This window comes from Prionailurus viverrinus, chromosome E2, assembly GCF_022837055.1.
Source record: "Prionailurus viverrinus isolate Anna chromosome E2, UM_Priviv_1.0, whole genome shotgun sequence".
Lineage (NCBI taxonomy): Eukaryota > Metazoa > Chordata > Mammalia > Carnivora > Felidae > Prionailurus > Prionailurus viverrinus.
The window spans coordinates 57,131,307-57,147,746 of record NC_062575.1 but is presented as its reverse complement, the minus strand read 5'-3'; the positions used below and the strand labels follow the sequence as shown (position 1 = coordinate 57,147,746).

Genomic DNA, 16,440 nt, shown 5'->3' with positions numbered 1-16,440 from the left:
TCTGCTGTGCAGGAGCTTTTTACTTTGAAGTAAAAGTATTTATTTTTGCTTTTGTTCCTTTTGATGTTAAATCCAGAAACAACATGGATGAACCTGTAGAACATTATGCTCAGTAAAATAAGGCAGATACATAAAGAGAAGCACTGCATGATATCCCTTGTTTGTGGAACCCTAAAGAATTAAACTCAATATATTTAAATATATATTTATATTTAAACTTTGCTAAGAGAGTAGATCTTTAGTGTTCTCCCTACACACACACACACACACACACACACACACATACACACACACACAAAAGGTAACTATGTGTGGTGATTGATTTGTTAATTAATTTTATTTCATTAATCACTTCACAGTGTATACATCTACCAAAACATTATGTTGTCCACTTAAAATATAAACATTTTGGTTTGTGAGACCTCAATAAAACTGGAGAGAAATAATTTATTTAAGATCTGTCTCACTATGTCTGACTTTGTGAATAAGATATGTATTATACTTTGGAAACATTAAAGAGGTTTTCATTATGCCCTATTTCAGCACAAAACCTCAAGACCTAGGCCAAGTTGGGTGGAGGATATCCAGGCATCTCTTTCTTTCACTGAACACCCAGTACCAGTTAACAGCCCCTCCTGCCACCTAGCTCACATCCTATATACTTGTTATTCTGAAAGAAGAACAAGATGGCTGGGCCATTGTGCACCCCAAGTCCTACATGCAGACATCTACTCTATGTTCAATTTAAAGTATTTTGGTGGTTTGGGGGTAGGGGGCACCTGGCTGGCTCTATCAGTAGAGCATGCAACTCTTGATCTCGGGGTTGTGAGTTTGAGCCCCACACTGGGTGTAAAGATTGCCTAAAAATAAAAATAAAATCTTAAAAAGTATTTTAGGGGTATTTTATATAGGCACTCTTTTGGCCTAATGAGCTGAAATTAGAATCTATTTATGATTAAGTTGTGACTCAGTCCTCTACGAGGGAAATAATGAATGGCACTGAATTGTTGACTTCCAAATTGCCCTTGTGACTTTCATTACAACAGCCTGCATTTTGCACCTAGCTCTTCCTCAGTGACCTCCACCCTCATGAACTGCAGCCCTCCCCTAAAACTTCCATAGACACCCCCACCATTCCAACACTCCTAGATTGTTTACAACTAACCCCTATCTCCATCTTGTGAACTTTATAACCTCAAAATCTTCAAAAGTTCTATCCCCACGTTTCAACGACCACACACAAATGCTCTTTACTTTCCATCCCCCTTGAATGCACCAGCCTCCATTCCCTCCTTCTTCCTGTCCCTAAATTTACCCTCCTGTTCCAATGATCTCAGACCATTTCCCATGTCCCCTGTGGCCCTAGGCCTCCTCAGCCCTTAACCATTGGATTGCCTCATTTTCCCCATGACTTCCATGCATTGTGCCTACCCTACAATCCCTACCCACTTCTCCTGGGCCCTTTAGCTCAAGATTCCCACCATCCTTCCCAGCTTCCAGCAGCACTCTGCTCCCATTTTGCCTCACTGTACCCACTCCCAACCCTCAAATTCCATCTCTCCCTCCACCCTGCGTCTCTACTTTCATCAACTACTCCTATGAACTGAAGGCCCCAATGGATATACCCCTTCATTTGTCATATTATTTGACTTCTCACAGACAATAACTATAGCGTACCTTTTACCTACTCCTGCACTTTAACCACCTTCCGCCATTATTATTCCATCCTTAGTAGCCCCTTCATCCCCATGACCTTCTCCATCATCCATCCACCAAGTCCACAAGTTCTCTAGTACCCTTAACTTCCTTTCACTCTAGACCCCTTGTACCAATAAATCCCTCTGTTTAGCTTCTCAGTTACTTGAACCCACTTGTTCCTTTTACCCCTCTTTCCTCTCTCTCCCTATGGTTGGTTTGTACCCTTCTCTGCAGCTTCCCAGATGTTCTCAGAAACTGGCCTCTATACATGGAGGTCAGGGAGAGAAGAAGAAAGAAGCAGGCCACTCCACATTGGTAGGTGGCAGTTTAATAAGTAAAGGGAACTTACATAGGAGGCTTGTCTTGGGCAGTGGCACAGTGAGCAGATCCCTATACCTGCCTGTCCTGTCTTAAAGTTGATAGAGAGAGAAGACTTAACTGGGCTCATGCACACCATGTAGGTGTTCTCCACACCATGTCACCATCTCAAGGCTGTGTCCTTGGAGCAGCCTCTGGGAGTGGGAAAGGCAAGTGGAACCCACATTCCAAGGACGGGGGAGCAGGTGAGGAGCCTCTGAGTGCCTGGGGGCCAGCTCATGGGGCAATCAGTGATCACATTTCACGTTTTTGATGATATTTCCCGGCACCCCTGAGCTCTCCCTCTCTTCACTCCCCATGCTGTCTGCACCCTACCTGTAAGCCTTTTCCCTGAGTCTTCATTTTACCTTGTATGCACTCTTGGGGCACCTGGGTGGCTCAGTCAGTTAAGTATCTGACTTCAGCTCCGGTCATGATCTCATGGTTCATGAGTTCGAACCCCACTTGGGGCTCTGTGCTGACAGCTTGGAGCCTGGAGCCCGCTTCGGATTCTGTGTGTGTGTCTCTCTCTACCCCTCCCCTGCTCATGCTCTGTCTCTTTCTCTCTCTCAAAAATGAATAAACATTAAAAAAAATTAAAATACCTGTGTGTGCTCTCTCTTTCACACACACACACACACACACACACAGCCACTCCCCCAACATTTCACCTTACCTGCTATGCACCTTGACATGAAGTAGTAATGCTCACAGCAATTTCTAATGTTGCACATTCTGAATATCTTTATAGGTTGTTCAGAGATGGAAAGAGTAAAACACGGCCTCCCTTCCTGTACCTCCAGAAGGTCGGAACATATCATGATTCTTTCACATGTGAATACCTTTCTGAGACACGAATATCTGTGTTGATGGTGTTACTGTTACTTTATGAATATGAGTGAGCTGTGTGAGCTTGTGTGTGTCATAGTGTGTATGACACACTGTGCATATGTGTATATACAGTGTGTGTGTTTATATATAGTGAGTTTGGGACGAGTGAGAATTTGTTACAGAAAGTGTGAGTGTATATGTGTTCAAGTAAGTGAGCGCGTGCAACTGCATTTGTCTGTGTGTGAACACATGTGTGCGTTTCCATCTGTGTGCAAGGCTGGAAAGCACATGTAGACGAGAAACTGAGCACCATCAGGATTCTAATCCCACACTTGGAAAGTAGGGGCTTTAGATAGAGGAGCTAGATCATATTGTGGATTTGTTTGAAGGAAAAACAAAAGGATTAATTTGGACTCATATTTTTAAAATCAATTATGAAAGCAATCAGGCTCCTTACTAAACATTCAGCAAAAAACATTAAAAAAAAATAGGGGCGCCTGGGTGGCTCAGTCGGTTCAGCTCAGGTCACGATCTCGCGGTTTGTGGGTCTGAGCCCCGCCTTGGGCTCTGTGCTGACAGCTCAAAGCCTGGAGCCTGCTTCAGATTCTGCATCTCCCTCTCTCTCTGCCCCTCCCCCGTTCATGCTCTGTCTCTCAATAAATAAATAAATGAATAAATAAATAAATTAATTAATTAATTAAACGTTAAAAAATAAGTAAATAAAATAAATAAATAAGGCTTGAGGGGCGCCTGGGTGGCTCAGTTCTGCATCTGACTTCAGCCCAGGTCATGATCTCACGGTTCATGAATTTGAGCGCTGCGTCTGGCTCTGTGCTGACAGCTGAGAGCCTGGAGTCTGCGTCAGATTCTGTGTCTTATTCTCACTGTCCTACTCCCACTCATGCTCTGTCTTTCTGTCTCTCAAAAATAAATAAATATTAAAAAATTAAAAAGATAATAAAGCTTGAGGACCAACATAACGATTCAATGCTCTTGGATTAAGGAAATAATATTTGCTTATATGCTAATTAAAGGATTGTAAAACTATCTCTTTAAATTATCTGATCCCAGGGGCGCCTGGGTGGTTCAGTTGGTTAAGCATCCAGCTTCATCTTAGGTCATGATCTCACGGTTCATGAGTTCGAGCCCTGCGTCGGGCTCTGTGCTGACACCTTGGAGCCTGGAGCCTGCTTCGGATTCTGTGTGTGTGTCTCTCTCTCTGCCCCTCCCCCAGTAGTACTCTATCTCTCTCTGTCTTTCAAAAATAAATAAATGTTAAACAAAATTTAATTATCTAATCCTGTCTGAAAAAAAGCACGCTTTCATTGGTGAAAGGCTCATGAACTTGTGTGTTTCTATGGTTGTTGTTATTATTATTATTAAAATAAGTAGGCTTCACACCCATCATGGAGCTCAATGCAGGGCTTGAACTCAGGACCCTGAGATGAAGGGTGGGACGCTTAACCAACTGAGCCTCCCAGGTGCCCCTCTACAGTTATTACTCTGTTTAGATTTCCTATATTACATGGGTGGGAGAAATGGTGAATATTGGTACACTATATTTTGCAATATATCTGGCCTGAAGACTAGAAATAATTTATTTGGGGAAGAAAAACTTTTCAAGGGAACAGAGAATTCAGTGAGACACTGTGGGAGGCCGGACCCCGGTGCCACGCTAAGACCGGGTTGAGCAACGGCTCCCTGTTGACTCAGCCAACCCAGTGGTTCCCCTTCCCGTTCCACCACTTACAAAGGCATACAAAAGCCTTGCCAAGGCTGAGAAATCTAATTCCTGAAGCCTGTGGTCTGTGGGTATTGGCGGTAACATTACCCCTTTCTACCCTGGGTCAAATAGGAACAAACATGGGAACTGTGCTTCGCTAGCAATCTATCAACAGGGTCTTGGGGTGACCCGTTTAGAAAGTTCACAATGTACACGGAACTAAATGTTTTGGTTGGCAGCGATGATGCGAAACCTGTTTATTCTTAGAATGGCCTGACCCATAAGAGTCTTGATATAAAAGATTGTGTACCGCAACAATAAAGTCGTCACTTGGGCCATCAGCCCAGGGGACCCTCCTGTTCCCAAACTGGCTTCTCTTTTTTTCTTACATTCCCCTACTCTCAGGACCCTGATCTCGGTGTTTGTTGCACCGGTCGCAACAAGTGGCGCCCAAACAGGGACCTGAGACAACAAGGAGGAAAGCGAAAGCGGACCGCGCGGTGTCTAATTCAGGTAGGGGAACTGTGCCAGCAGCACAGACAACAGGAGTAAAACTATGGGACAGAAACAGTCTGCGGAACATGGATATTTTGTAACTGCCTTGCAGGCTCTTATGAAGGAGAAGGGAATTAAGGTTTCTCAGTCAGCCCTTAGGGAATTTTTTGACATGGTGCGTGATTATTGCCCATGGTTTCCAGACGGGGGTACAGTTGATTTAAAGGATTGGCAGCGAGTTGGTCAGGAACTTAAGAATCAAATGAAGATTTGTGGGGCTGCTGTTCCAGGGACTTTGTGGTCTACTTGGACCTGTATTAAAGAGGTCCTTGATCCTCAGGATTCTATTGAAATAGTTTCTCTTAGCTCAGAAGTAGCCCAACCCCTAATGACTTCAGATGCTCCTCTCCCTCCAGAAACTACTTTCAATGCTCTTTCGGGACAGTCACAGGTTCCTTCACCTTTACCTCCTCTCCCCCTCCTAGAACAGTTATCTGTACAGGATCCAGAAAATGATGACAACTCCCCTTTTGTGGATCAGGGGGATGATGGGCCTTATTTGGAAGACCAGAAGAGGCCTACCTTCCTGGCCCCTCTGGTCCAGAAGGTACCTTTAAAACGACCTTCCTTTCAGGCACGAGATAGATGTTTACCTCATCTGGCTTTCCCTATTACTCAGAATCAACAGTCCACTGAACCTTACCCCATTATGGGAGCTACCCCTTTGCAGCGGACTCTGTACCAAGCACAACAGCATGGGGAAGACACCTCTGCCTTTCACGCTTACCCTGTTATTCAGCAGGGGGGACAGAGAGTGTACTCCACCCTAAGTTTTAAGTTGCTGAAGGATTTGAAATCCTCTGCAGCCCAGTATGGTCCAACAGCTCCCTTTATCCTGTCTATGCTTGATAATTTGAGCAGGGAGGCGTTATGCCCAGGAGATTGGAAAGTCATTGCTCAGGCTTGTTTGAGTGTGGGTGATAACCTTTTGTGGAAAGTGGAATTTGCAGAGAATGCTGAAAAACAAGCCATGTATAATAAAAGAACTAATATACCTGTGGATTTCAACATGCTCACAGGTACAGGACAATATTATGATGTGGGCCTCCAACTGGATTACCCTGAAATTGCGTATAATCAAATTAATACCTGTGCCATTACAGCTTGGAAAAAACTTCCCTCCACAGGGGGCTGAACTGAGGAATTATCTAAAATTAGGCAGGGGCCAGATGAGAAGTACCAGGATTTCGTTGGGCGCCTTTTGACTGCAGTCAGTCGAATCGTTACTGATGGGGAGGCAGGTACCATTATTGCAAAACAATTGGCTTATGAAAATGCTAATTCTGCATGTCAGGCAGCCATTCGTCCTTGGAAAAATCAGAGTACCTTGGAGGATTATATCAGACTATGTGCTGAGATTGGACCCTCTTATATTCAGGGCATTACCTTGGCAGCCGCCTTAAAGGGAATGGACCCCTTACAGGTGCATGCCCAGCTTCAGGGTAAAAACGTAAAAACTAATCCAGGGAAGTTGGGTGGAATAGTGTGTTTCAAATGTGGCCAAAAGGGCCATATGAAGGCCCAATGTCATAGTAAAAAAATAATTCCAACTACCCCCGGTTTGCCCAGTGGCCCTAACATTAATAATAAGCCGGCAACTATTTGTCCCAGATGTAGACGGGGGTATCACTGGGTCAATGAATGCCTCTCTAAAACTGATTGTAATGGCGATCCTCTTCAGGGAAACTGGTAGCGGGGCCAGCCGCAGGCCCCTCAAACAATTGCGGCAATGTTCCCACAGGCACCTTCTCATCCATTGTGTCCAACACTGGAGACCTCCCAGGTATCAGCCAGCTACACCGCGGTACCCCCGCCAGTGCAGGACTGGATCTTTCTCCAGCTCAATCCATTTACCTCAAAGGACCCCTAAAGCCATCCCCACAGGGATATGGGGATCTCCGCCCAGGAACACTTGGGGGTTATTATTGGGAAGATCCAGCTGGACTCTTAAGGGATTGACGATCTATCCGGGAGTTATTGATGAAGATTACACTGGAGAAATAAAAATTTTGCCAGCTTAACTATGGGAACTTTGGTGCTTGAGCCCAAGACTCCCATAGCACAATTGATCTTGATACCCCGGATATCCTCCAATAATAAGGCTGTTAAACCTTATCGGGGAAATCAGGGGTTCGGCTCCACAGATCTTTATTGGGCTAAAGTGATCTCTGTAGAAAAGCCCATGCTTACATTGCATATCCAAGGAGTCCCTTTTGAGGGACTAGTGGATACAGGTGCAGATGTCTCAGTTATCGCTCAAAAAAATTGGCCTGTCACATGGCCTACTCAAGTGACTAATATTCCAATTAAAGGTGTTGGTTATGCCTCCGCTCCGTTGCAAAGCTCTGATTACTTACATTGGAGACTGCCTGATGGTATGACTGGAACTTTTCAGCCTTTTGTTTTGAATATAGATCTTAATCTTTGGGGCAGGGACATATTAACTGCAATGGATTTGACTCTGGAGACTAAGGCAGTCCCGATTCAAAAACAGACTAATCTCGTTATGCACCTTATTAAGGAAATGGGCTATGTTGAAGGGAAAGGCTTGGGGAAAGAGTTGCAAGGGAACGCTGAGCCATATATCCCCGAACCTAAGAGAGACCATTTCGGCCTGGGTTTTTCTTAGGGCCGTTGGAAACTCCCCACGCTATGCCTCTCCAGTGGATGACTTCCACTCCAGTGTGGGTTGACCAATGGCCCTTACCCACCATTAAGAGGGAGGCTGCTGCTCACCTCATAGAGGAACAACTGCAATTAGGTCATTTAGTTCCCTCCACCAGTCCCTGGAACACCCCAATCTTTGTGATTAGAAAGTCAAATAAATGGAGGTTGCGGCAGGATTTGAGAGCAACTAATGCTGTCATGAAGCCCATGGGGGCTTTGCAACCCGGCCTCCCTTCCCCATCGGCCATTCCTTTACAATATCAATTACTAGTTTTGGACTTAAAAGATTGTTTTTTTACCATTCCGTTGGCCCCTGGCGACGGAGAACATTTTGCATTCTCCCTGCCTTCCACTAACTTACAGGAACTTGCTAAACAGTATCAATGGAAGGTCTTACCACAAGGCATGGCTAACAGTCCAACTTTATGTCAAGAATTTGTGGCCAGAGCAATTGCTCCTTTTAGACAGAGCTTCCCCCATGTATATTGCATCCATTATATGGACGACTTACTTTTGGCTGCTGAAACTGAGGAATTATTACAGGAGGCTTTTATTTCTCTTCAAAGATGCCTTAAAGCATATAATTTGATTGTTGCCCCTGAGAAAGTTCAAAAGGAAGCCCCTTTTGAATACCTAGGGTATCTCATCTCCAAGTCAACTGTTTGACCTCAGAAAGTATCAATTAGAACCGGACATTTGACTACTCTAAATGATTTTCAGAAATTATTAGGAGATATAAATTGGATTAGAAATACATTAGGGGTCACCACAGAACAATTACTGCCTTTGTTTAATATTCTAAAAGGAGATAGTTCTCTAGCGTCCCCTCGAAGTCTCACTCAAGAAACTAAAGAAGCTATAAGACATATAGAACAGGCCATTCAGCAGGCCCAAGTCACTAGAATTGACCCTTCTCAGCCTTTGTATCTAATAATATTAAAACCTCAGGTCATCCCCTTTGCAATTCTGTAGCAATCTCATGGCCCACTTGAATGGCTACATTTAGCCTTACACTCCCTGCATGTCATTAATCCTTTGCTATCTATGGTTTGTCTCCTTATCATTAGAGGAAGATCCCGAGCTGTTCAGCTCTTTGGGCAAGATCCAGAATTTATTACATGTGCCTTTCTGACACAGAAGCTGGTGGACGCTGCTTTTGCCCAGTCCATTGAATGGCAACTTGCCTTGGCTAATTTTACAGGCGAAATTAAATTTCATCTACCTTCTGATTCTTTAATACAAGGTTTTAATCTTATAGATATTTTGCCCTATAATCCTATTGTTTGTCAGCCGATTGAAGATGCTGCCTACATTTTTGTGGATGCTAGTAAAGACGGCAAAATTGCAGTGTATTGTGTCACTTCCCAACATAAAAATTTGATCACTTTAAATTACACGACTAAATCTGTCCAAAGGGCCGAGCTTTATGCTGTACAGGTAGCCCTAAAAACTTACCCGGAATCTATAAATGTCTATTCTGACAGTCAATACATTGTCAAAGCCATGTTGCAACTTCCCACTGCCTTTATATTGACAGCGGATGAGGAACTTTATCATCTATTTCATGCTATACAAAAACTTCTTAATCTACGGCACAATCCAATTTATATCTCTCACATTCGAACTCACACCGATCTACCTGGTCCCCTAGTTGCTGGGAATCGGATAGCCGATGCAGCAACCCATTTATTGCAAATTCTGCCCATTACCACTCCTTTGGAAACAGCCAAAAGGAGTCATGATAATTTTCATCAGAATGAGGCAGCCCTTCGACGAGAATTCAAAATATCTCGTGAAGCGGCCAAATTGTTAAACAATGCGGCATCTATCCGCAATTCTTCCCGCAGCCAGTCTATGCCATTAATCCTCGGGGTCTTCGGCCCAATGATTTGTGGCAAATGGACGTCACCCAATATTTACCTTTTGGGAAATTGCAATATATACATGTATCTGTAGATACTTGCTCAGGCTATATACATGCTTCAGCCCACTCGGGAGAAGCATTTGTTGATGTACAAAATCACCTATTTTCTGCCTTTGCAACAATGGGCAAACCTCATAAAATAAAAACTGACAATGGTAGTGCTTATACTTCTAAATCTTTTACAGAATTTTGCCACCGACTCCGAATTGAGCATACAACTGGCATTGCTTATAATTCCACAGGACAAGCCATTGTTGAACGAGCTCACCTGACCTTAAAACAATATTTGCAAAAACTTAAAGAGGGGGAAATATTAAAGGGAAAGATAAAGTATTCCCCACATGTACACCTCACTCTTGTGTTGTATGTTTTAAATTTTTTAAATGTCAATGAGGCAGGGATGACTGCCACAGAGCGTCGCTGGGGAAGGAATCAAGAACCTCTCTTGATGGCAAGATGGAAAGATATGCTGGAAGGCATTTGGCGAGGCCCAGACCCAGTCCTTCGGAAAGGGTGAGGGTATGCTTGTGTTTTTCCACAGGATGAGGAAGCGCCGCGCTGGGTCCCGCTTCGGCTCCTCAGAGATATTACAGTTGCGCCGAAAAATGGCCAATTTGACAGTGACGGAACCCCCCCCAAAAGTGACGACGGCGGAGTCATAAGGCGGGTACACCCACCTGGGGACAGATAAAGAACCTGGTGACCCAGGCCACTGATGTAGTGATGGCCTCAGGTAGAGAGGTAACAGCCACACATGTCTTCTTGGCATGCCTGTGCATCCTCACTACAGCCGGGGAGTCTGCCCTCTATTGGGCATACATGGTAGGTCCTCCTACAGTACAACCTGTAACATGGAGAGACCCCACACCCAAAGTATACACCAATCTCACCTTTATGGGAGGGGAAGATGCAGGGTTTTTGCCCACTGTGTCGGCCTCTATAAATTGGACGGCACTCTCTGCAGGAGTACCCATCTGCCTGCAAAGGGAGTCTACGCCGTACAAACTTGCTTATGGGTGTTTGGGTACGAAACCAGTAGGGCGATCTATTACTTATACTATGTGGCAAAATGGCGAGCATAATTCTGAATGGGTGGCCCGCTCTGTTGCCGCTTATTGGCAAAAGAGAGAATTATTAGGAGAATGGATGTTTTTTGGACCACGTGATCCCCCTCAGAATCTTCCTATATGTCCCTCAGTTGGTCAAGGCCTTACTGGGGACTCACCTTGGGGTAAATGTGCCCAATCCTCTTCATTAAGGATGACTCCTAAAGGCATAAACTATACCATTACAGATTATTCCTGAAAGGCCTGGCATTCATTCTTTCAAGAAACACCTATGGCTATTTTGGAAGTACAAAGGGAAACAAGGAGACCTTTAGTGGCTCCTTTAAGAGATATGGGCCCACCTCCTAACGAGGTACAGGAACACCACAAGGTTATCCCACAAACCATTTTGCAATCCCCTGAAGGAAGAATTCATTCTGATCTTTGGAAGTTATATGCTGCCTTTGATAAAACATATACTAATGACAGCTTTAGTTTTCCAGAATATTATCTTTCTCCAGCTCTACAATTGCGTGCCTGTGTTCCTCCTCCCTACTATTTGATTGTTGGAGATGGGACCATTACTCCAGTGAAAGAAGACGGTCATCAGTTATACCGGCTGACGTGTCCTGCTTGTGTTTTGACCAATTGTCTACCAGTAGATGGGCCCTCTAGAAGTGAAATGAAGGTTTATTTGGTCTTACAACCTCCCTATTGGATGTTGCCAGTAAATGTTACAGGACCTTGGTATTCTAATTATGGGATGCAATTGGCCTTAGAAATCAGTAAACGGCTGCGCAGGACCAGACGGTTTCTTGGACTCTTGATTGCTGGACTTATAGCAGCAGTGACTGTAATTGCCTCTGCAACTGTATCTGTAATATCCTTACATGAAAGTGCCCAAACAGCATCCCATGTAAATGAATTGGCTCATAATGTATCCAAGGTGTTTGCCACTCAAGAACAAATAGACCGTAAATTGGAAGCCCAATTGGAGGCACTACAAGAAGCATTGATATATGTTGGTGATCAGTTTGCTGTTTTGCATACCAGACTTTCTTTAATTTGTTATGATGCATATAAGCATATCTGTGTTACCCCTTTAGAATATACCAATATGACATGGGGACAAGTACGTCGTCATTTGCAAGGGATTTGGCATGACGCTAACACTAGCTTAGACCTCTTACAGCTACAAGAAGAGATAAATGCTATTGCAAGTAGTTCACTCAGTTTCCCTGACCCTGGAAGTCTCGCTGGAACCATACTGCACCAACTTCATGGGTTTAATCCATTTAATATTCTTCAGCATTCCTTTTGGATCTTTATTGGAATTGTTTCCGTAATATCTGTTATACTTGTCTTGCTGTGTTGTTTCTGGAGATGGGGTCTCACTGCCTTTACCACATACCAAGCCAGGATGCACATGTTGCAATTACAAACAATAGGGGGAAATGTGGGAGGCCGGACCCCGGTGCCAGGCTAAGACCAGGTTGAGCAACGGCTCCCTGTTGACTCAGCCAACCCGGTGGTTCCCCTTCCCGTTCCACCACTTACAAAGGCATACAAAAGCCTTGCCAAGGCTGAAAAATCTAATTCCTGAAGCCTGTGGTCTGTGGGTGTTGGCAGTAATGTTACCCCTTTCTACCCCGGGTCAAATAGGAACAAACATGGGAACTGTGCTTCGCTAGCAATCTATCAACAGGGTCTTGGGGTGACCCGTTTAGAAAGTTCACAATGTACACGGAACTAAATGTTTTGGTTGGCAGCGATCATGTGAAACCTGTTTATTCTTAGAATGGCCTGACCCATAAGAGTCTTGATATAAAAGATTGTGTACCGCAACAATAAAGTCGTCACTTGGGCCATCAGCCCAGGGGACCCTCCTGTTCCCAAACTGGCTTCTCTTTTTTTCTTACATTCCCCTACCCTTAGGACCCTGATCTCGGTGTTTGTCACGCCGGTCGCGACAAGACACACGTGTTTCATGGCTAGTCCCACACGTGTCAGACTTCAGTATTTCCTCCTTCCTCCCTATGAGACCCTGTCTGCCTCCAGGGATCAAGGAGAAGAAAGAGCCCTCCAAATACTTGCAAAGGTCTCTTTGGAGATGATAACTAGAAACCTGCTGTTGTTTTCAGCAATTAATAATTGGGAAAAAAAGTTTGTCACCCCCAAACCTGTACTCTCACTGTGAATACAGGTGAAGAGAAAATTGCAGTTCCATAGGGAAGCGACATCACAGAACCGCAAGCCCGTATCTAGTGGTCTGGCAGCTTAACCTCTCTCTCACATGATACTAGCTGTGGTGACCATCGTGTTAACCCCCCTGTCCTGGCAGCCAGAGAGACTCCAGTGAATATTTCTATTTCAGTCTAAGGGGGCAGAGTCTGCAAGCAAAGAGGGGTATCAGGAGTCTAGGTAAGTGATCATATTGGGGAAACAAAATGATGCTTCTGGGTTTCAGCCTGGTCCAGTGCCAAAGCCACACAGGAAGGAGGAATAATTCTGATGCTTGAGTTGAATTGGTAAAGAGAGACAGGGTCCTAGACTTTCACCAATCCCTGATGGTTCCTGATGTGATTTAGTATAACCCTGACAGTGACAGTTGGTGTTTAATCCAAGTGATAATGAAATGTGACTTTTAATGTGAATCATGGCTGTAGTTCTAAAATAGATCTGCAGTCAGACTACCTTACTAGTGTGGGTCAGGATTACTACAGGTGCCTATAACACCCCCATGGTTAATAAACGCTAGAAGAAATCTACAGAATTATCAAATCCTTTGCAGAAGCAGTGCATATGAATGACAATGGCTGGAGGAGAAATGTTTCTCTAACTCAGGGTGTGTGACGTGATTAGTAGAGACATTAATTTTTTCCTGTTGAAAACATCCATGATCTGTTGATATTAGTAAGACCATTTTTCCATCTTTGAATTAGGGGAGGAGCACTTAAAGAAATGACAATATTACAAAATGGATTTCAGATGGCCATTAGACACAAAACTATCTTGTGAGCAATTCTCCATTTTAAAATTTTATCATATAGGGGCACCTGGGTGGCTCAGTCGGTTAAGCGTCCGACGTCAGCTCAGGTCATGATCTCACGGTCTGTGAGTTCGAGTCCCGTGTTGAGTTCTGTGCTGACAGCTCAGAGCCTGAAGTCTGCTTCGGATTCTGTGTCTCCCTCTCTCTCTCTCTGCCCCTCCCCTGCTCATGCTCTGTCTCTCTCTGTCTCAAAAATAAAATAAAAACATTTAAAAATTTTTAAAAAATATCATATCAATCACAAGCTCTGAAATTTCAATTTATAAAATGTACAAGTTTTCACATCTTAGAGATTTCATTTTATATATGTGTCATAGGTAAACATGTTTAACAAAGCTTGCCTTATTTCCAATGTGTTTTCTTTTTTTAAGTTAACTTATTTGAGAGAGAGTGTGTATAAGTAGAGGAGGGGCAGAGGAAGGGAGGCAGAGAGAGAATCTCAAGCAGGATCCACATTGTCAGCACAGAGCCTGATGTGGGGCTCAATCTCACAACTCTGGGATCATGACCTGAGCCAAAATCAAGAGTCGGATGCTTAACCAACTGAGCCACCCAAATGCCCCGTCCATGTGTTTTCTTAAGCTATGTTACTAAACACATTGGTTTGGAACTTGAAATTAGTGATACTGAGTTTCTACTCTATAGTACTTTATCACATATTGGTGTTTTAAGTTCCATAGCTCAGAGCATAATTGAGCATTAAGTGATTTTTGTGATAGGTGTCATTTCATTGCTGATATAAAAGCAAATTAGTGTTTCTGTGGCCAATCCACACAGCCAGTAGTGCATTCTTTCAATATAACTTGTCATGGAGCAGGTCTGTATACAATTATACTACAATCAGTGTGCCTAGATTTTATGAAGGTATTTATAACCTTATTCATAATAGGTCTTAGCCTATATAATAAAAATTTACACATAAATGGAAACATGTTACAAAAATATAAAAATGCCAAGTATAAAATTACATGTACAAAAACATGTAAATATACACCTGTATTTTGAAGAATACATCTAAATAGCTTTGTTAGAACAGCATTGTGCTTAAAGGCACTGCAATTATACCAGCCCAGTCAGGTTCAAATGTCCCCGTTCCCGTAAAAACTTTGAATTTGACAAATCACTAACCTTTCTCCATCTCAGTGCTCCTTATTTTGTCCCTGAAAATGCTCATACTGACACTCTCATGAAGTTGTGAAGAATCCAGGATGTACATACACACCTTTTCTAGTATTAATCATACTCTGTAGAAAGTACCTAACATTAACAGTCAATACATGAAAACCTGTTAAAATGTGTTAATTGTAAACAATTATTTCTAAGTGGGAGCTAAAGTAAGAAGAAAATATTGAATTCAAGCTGACATGACACATGTAATCATGCCTCACGTCCCCACACAGGAATCTCTGGCTCAGAAGATGACTATTGCTCCCTGGGAACTGGGAGAAAGGCCAACAGGGATTTGGCAATGAGATTGATCTTTCTATTACAGACGATAGTTGGGGTTCTGGGGAATTTCTCTCTTCTTTGCCATTATCTCTTCCTTCACTTGAGAGAATGCAGGGCAATGTCCACAGATCTGATTCTCAAGCACCTGATTGTGGCCAATCTCTTAGTTATTTTTTTCCAAAGGAATCCCCCAAACATGGTAGGTTTGGACGTGGAACATTCCCTTAGCGATTTTGAATGCAAACTTGTTTTCTATGTTCACAAAGTGGGCAGGAATGTGGCCATTGGAACCATCTGCCTCTTGACTGTTTTCCAGGTGATGATGATCAGTCCTGTGGACTCCAGGTGGGCAGGGCTTAAAGTGAAAGCTCTGAAGCACCTGGGCACCTCCAACATCCTCTGCTGGGTCCTGAACATGATGCTAAATATTATGGTTCTTTTCTTTATGACCAGAAAAAGGAGCAACACAAACATAACAAGGAAAAGAGATTATGGCTACTGTTATTGCATAAGTAGTAGCTATATAGTACAGTCACTGTATGTAGCATCAGGATTATCCCATGATGGTTTCTGTTTGGGGCTCACAATCTGGGCCAGTGGCTCCATGGCCTTCATCCTGTGCAAGCAGGCACAAGCAGCAGGTCCAATACATTCTTAGGAACAATCTCTCCACCAGATCCTCCCCTGAGACGAGAGCCACCCAAAGCATCCTTGTCCTGGTGAGCACCTCTGTGTCCTTGTGGGCACTGTCATTCTTGCACATTTGTGTGGTAGTGTTTAACAACCCCAGCCTGTGGCTGAGGAACACTTCTACACTAATCGTTGCATGTTTCCCTACGGTCAGCCCCTGCATGCTCATGAGTTATGACCCCAGAGTGTCTACCCTCTGCTTTCCTTATAAAGGAACACAAATCACTTAAACTTGTCACAAATATGTAAACTGTATGTTTATTCAAATGGTTATTTGTTCATTCATAATCCCCTTCAGTGTAGAAACACAGCTATGAAATAGTCACAAGAGTAGCAAACAAGAATGACCAGCCTTCTGCTCCTAAGTAAATAATGTGAATGGCAACTGTAAATGAAATATAATCATGTTAATATTTATGTAATTGAAATTTATTTATTTATTTATTTATTT

The 16,440-nt window shown here is 43.4% G+C and overlaps 2 protein-coding genes across 5 annotated transcripts in view; both read left to right on the top strand.

Annotated features, from left to right (window-relative positions):
• Positions 1-12,309, top strand: part of LOC125153780 (endogenous retrovirus group K member 8 Env polyprotein-like) — a 34,385-nt gene extending 22,076 nt beyond the window's left edge. For all 4 annotated transcript variants that reach the window (XM_047837300.1, XM_047837302.1, XM_047837299.1 and 1 more), the window contains exons 3-4: positions 5,015-5,122; positions 10,297-12,309. In XM_047837300.1, the coding sequence (XP_047693256.1) occupies positions 11,094-12,287 (1,194 nt within the window). In that variant the 5' untranslated portion in view covers positions 5,015-5,122; positions 10,297-11,093 and the 3' untranslated portion in view covers positions 12,288-12,309. The remainder of the gene's footprint in view (positions 1-5,014; positions 5,123-10,296) is intronic.
• Positions 12,310-14,799: 2,490 nt separating this feature from the next.
• Positions 14,800-16,219, top strand: LOC125152607 (vomeronasal type-1 receptor 4-like). The gene is given in 3 exon segments (XM_047834671.1): positions 14,800-14,806; positions 15,251-15,921; positions 15,923-16,219. Coding segments are annotated over 3 exon segments (975 nt in total).
• Positions 16,220-16,440: the final 221 nt, after the last annotated feature.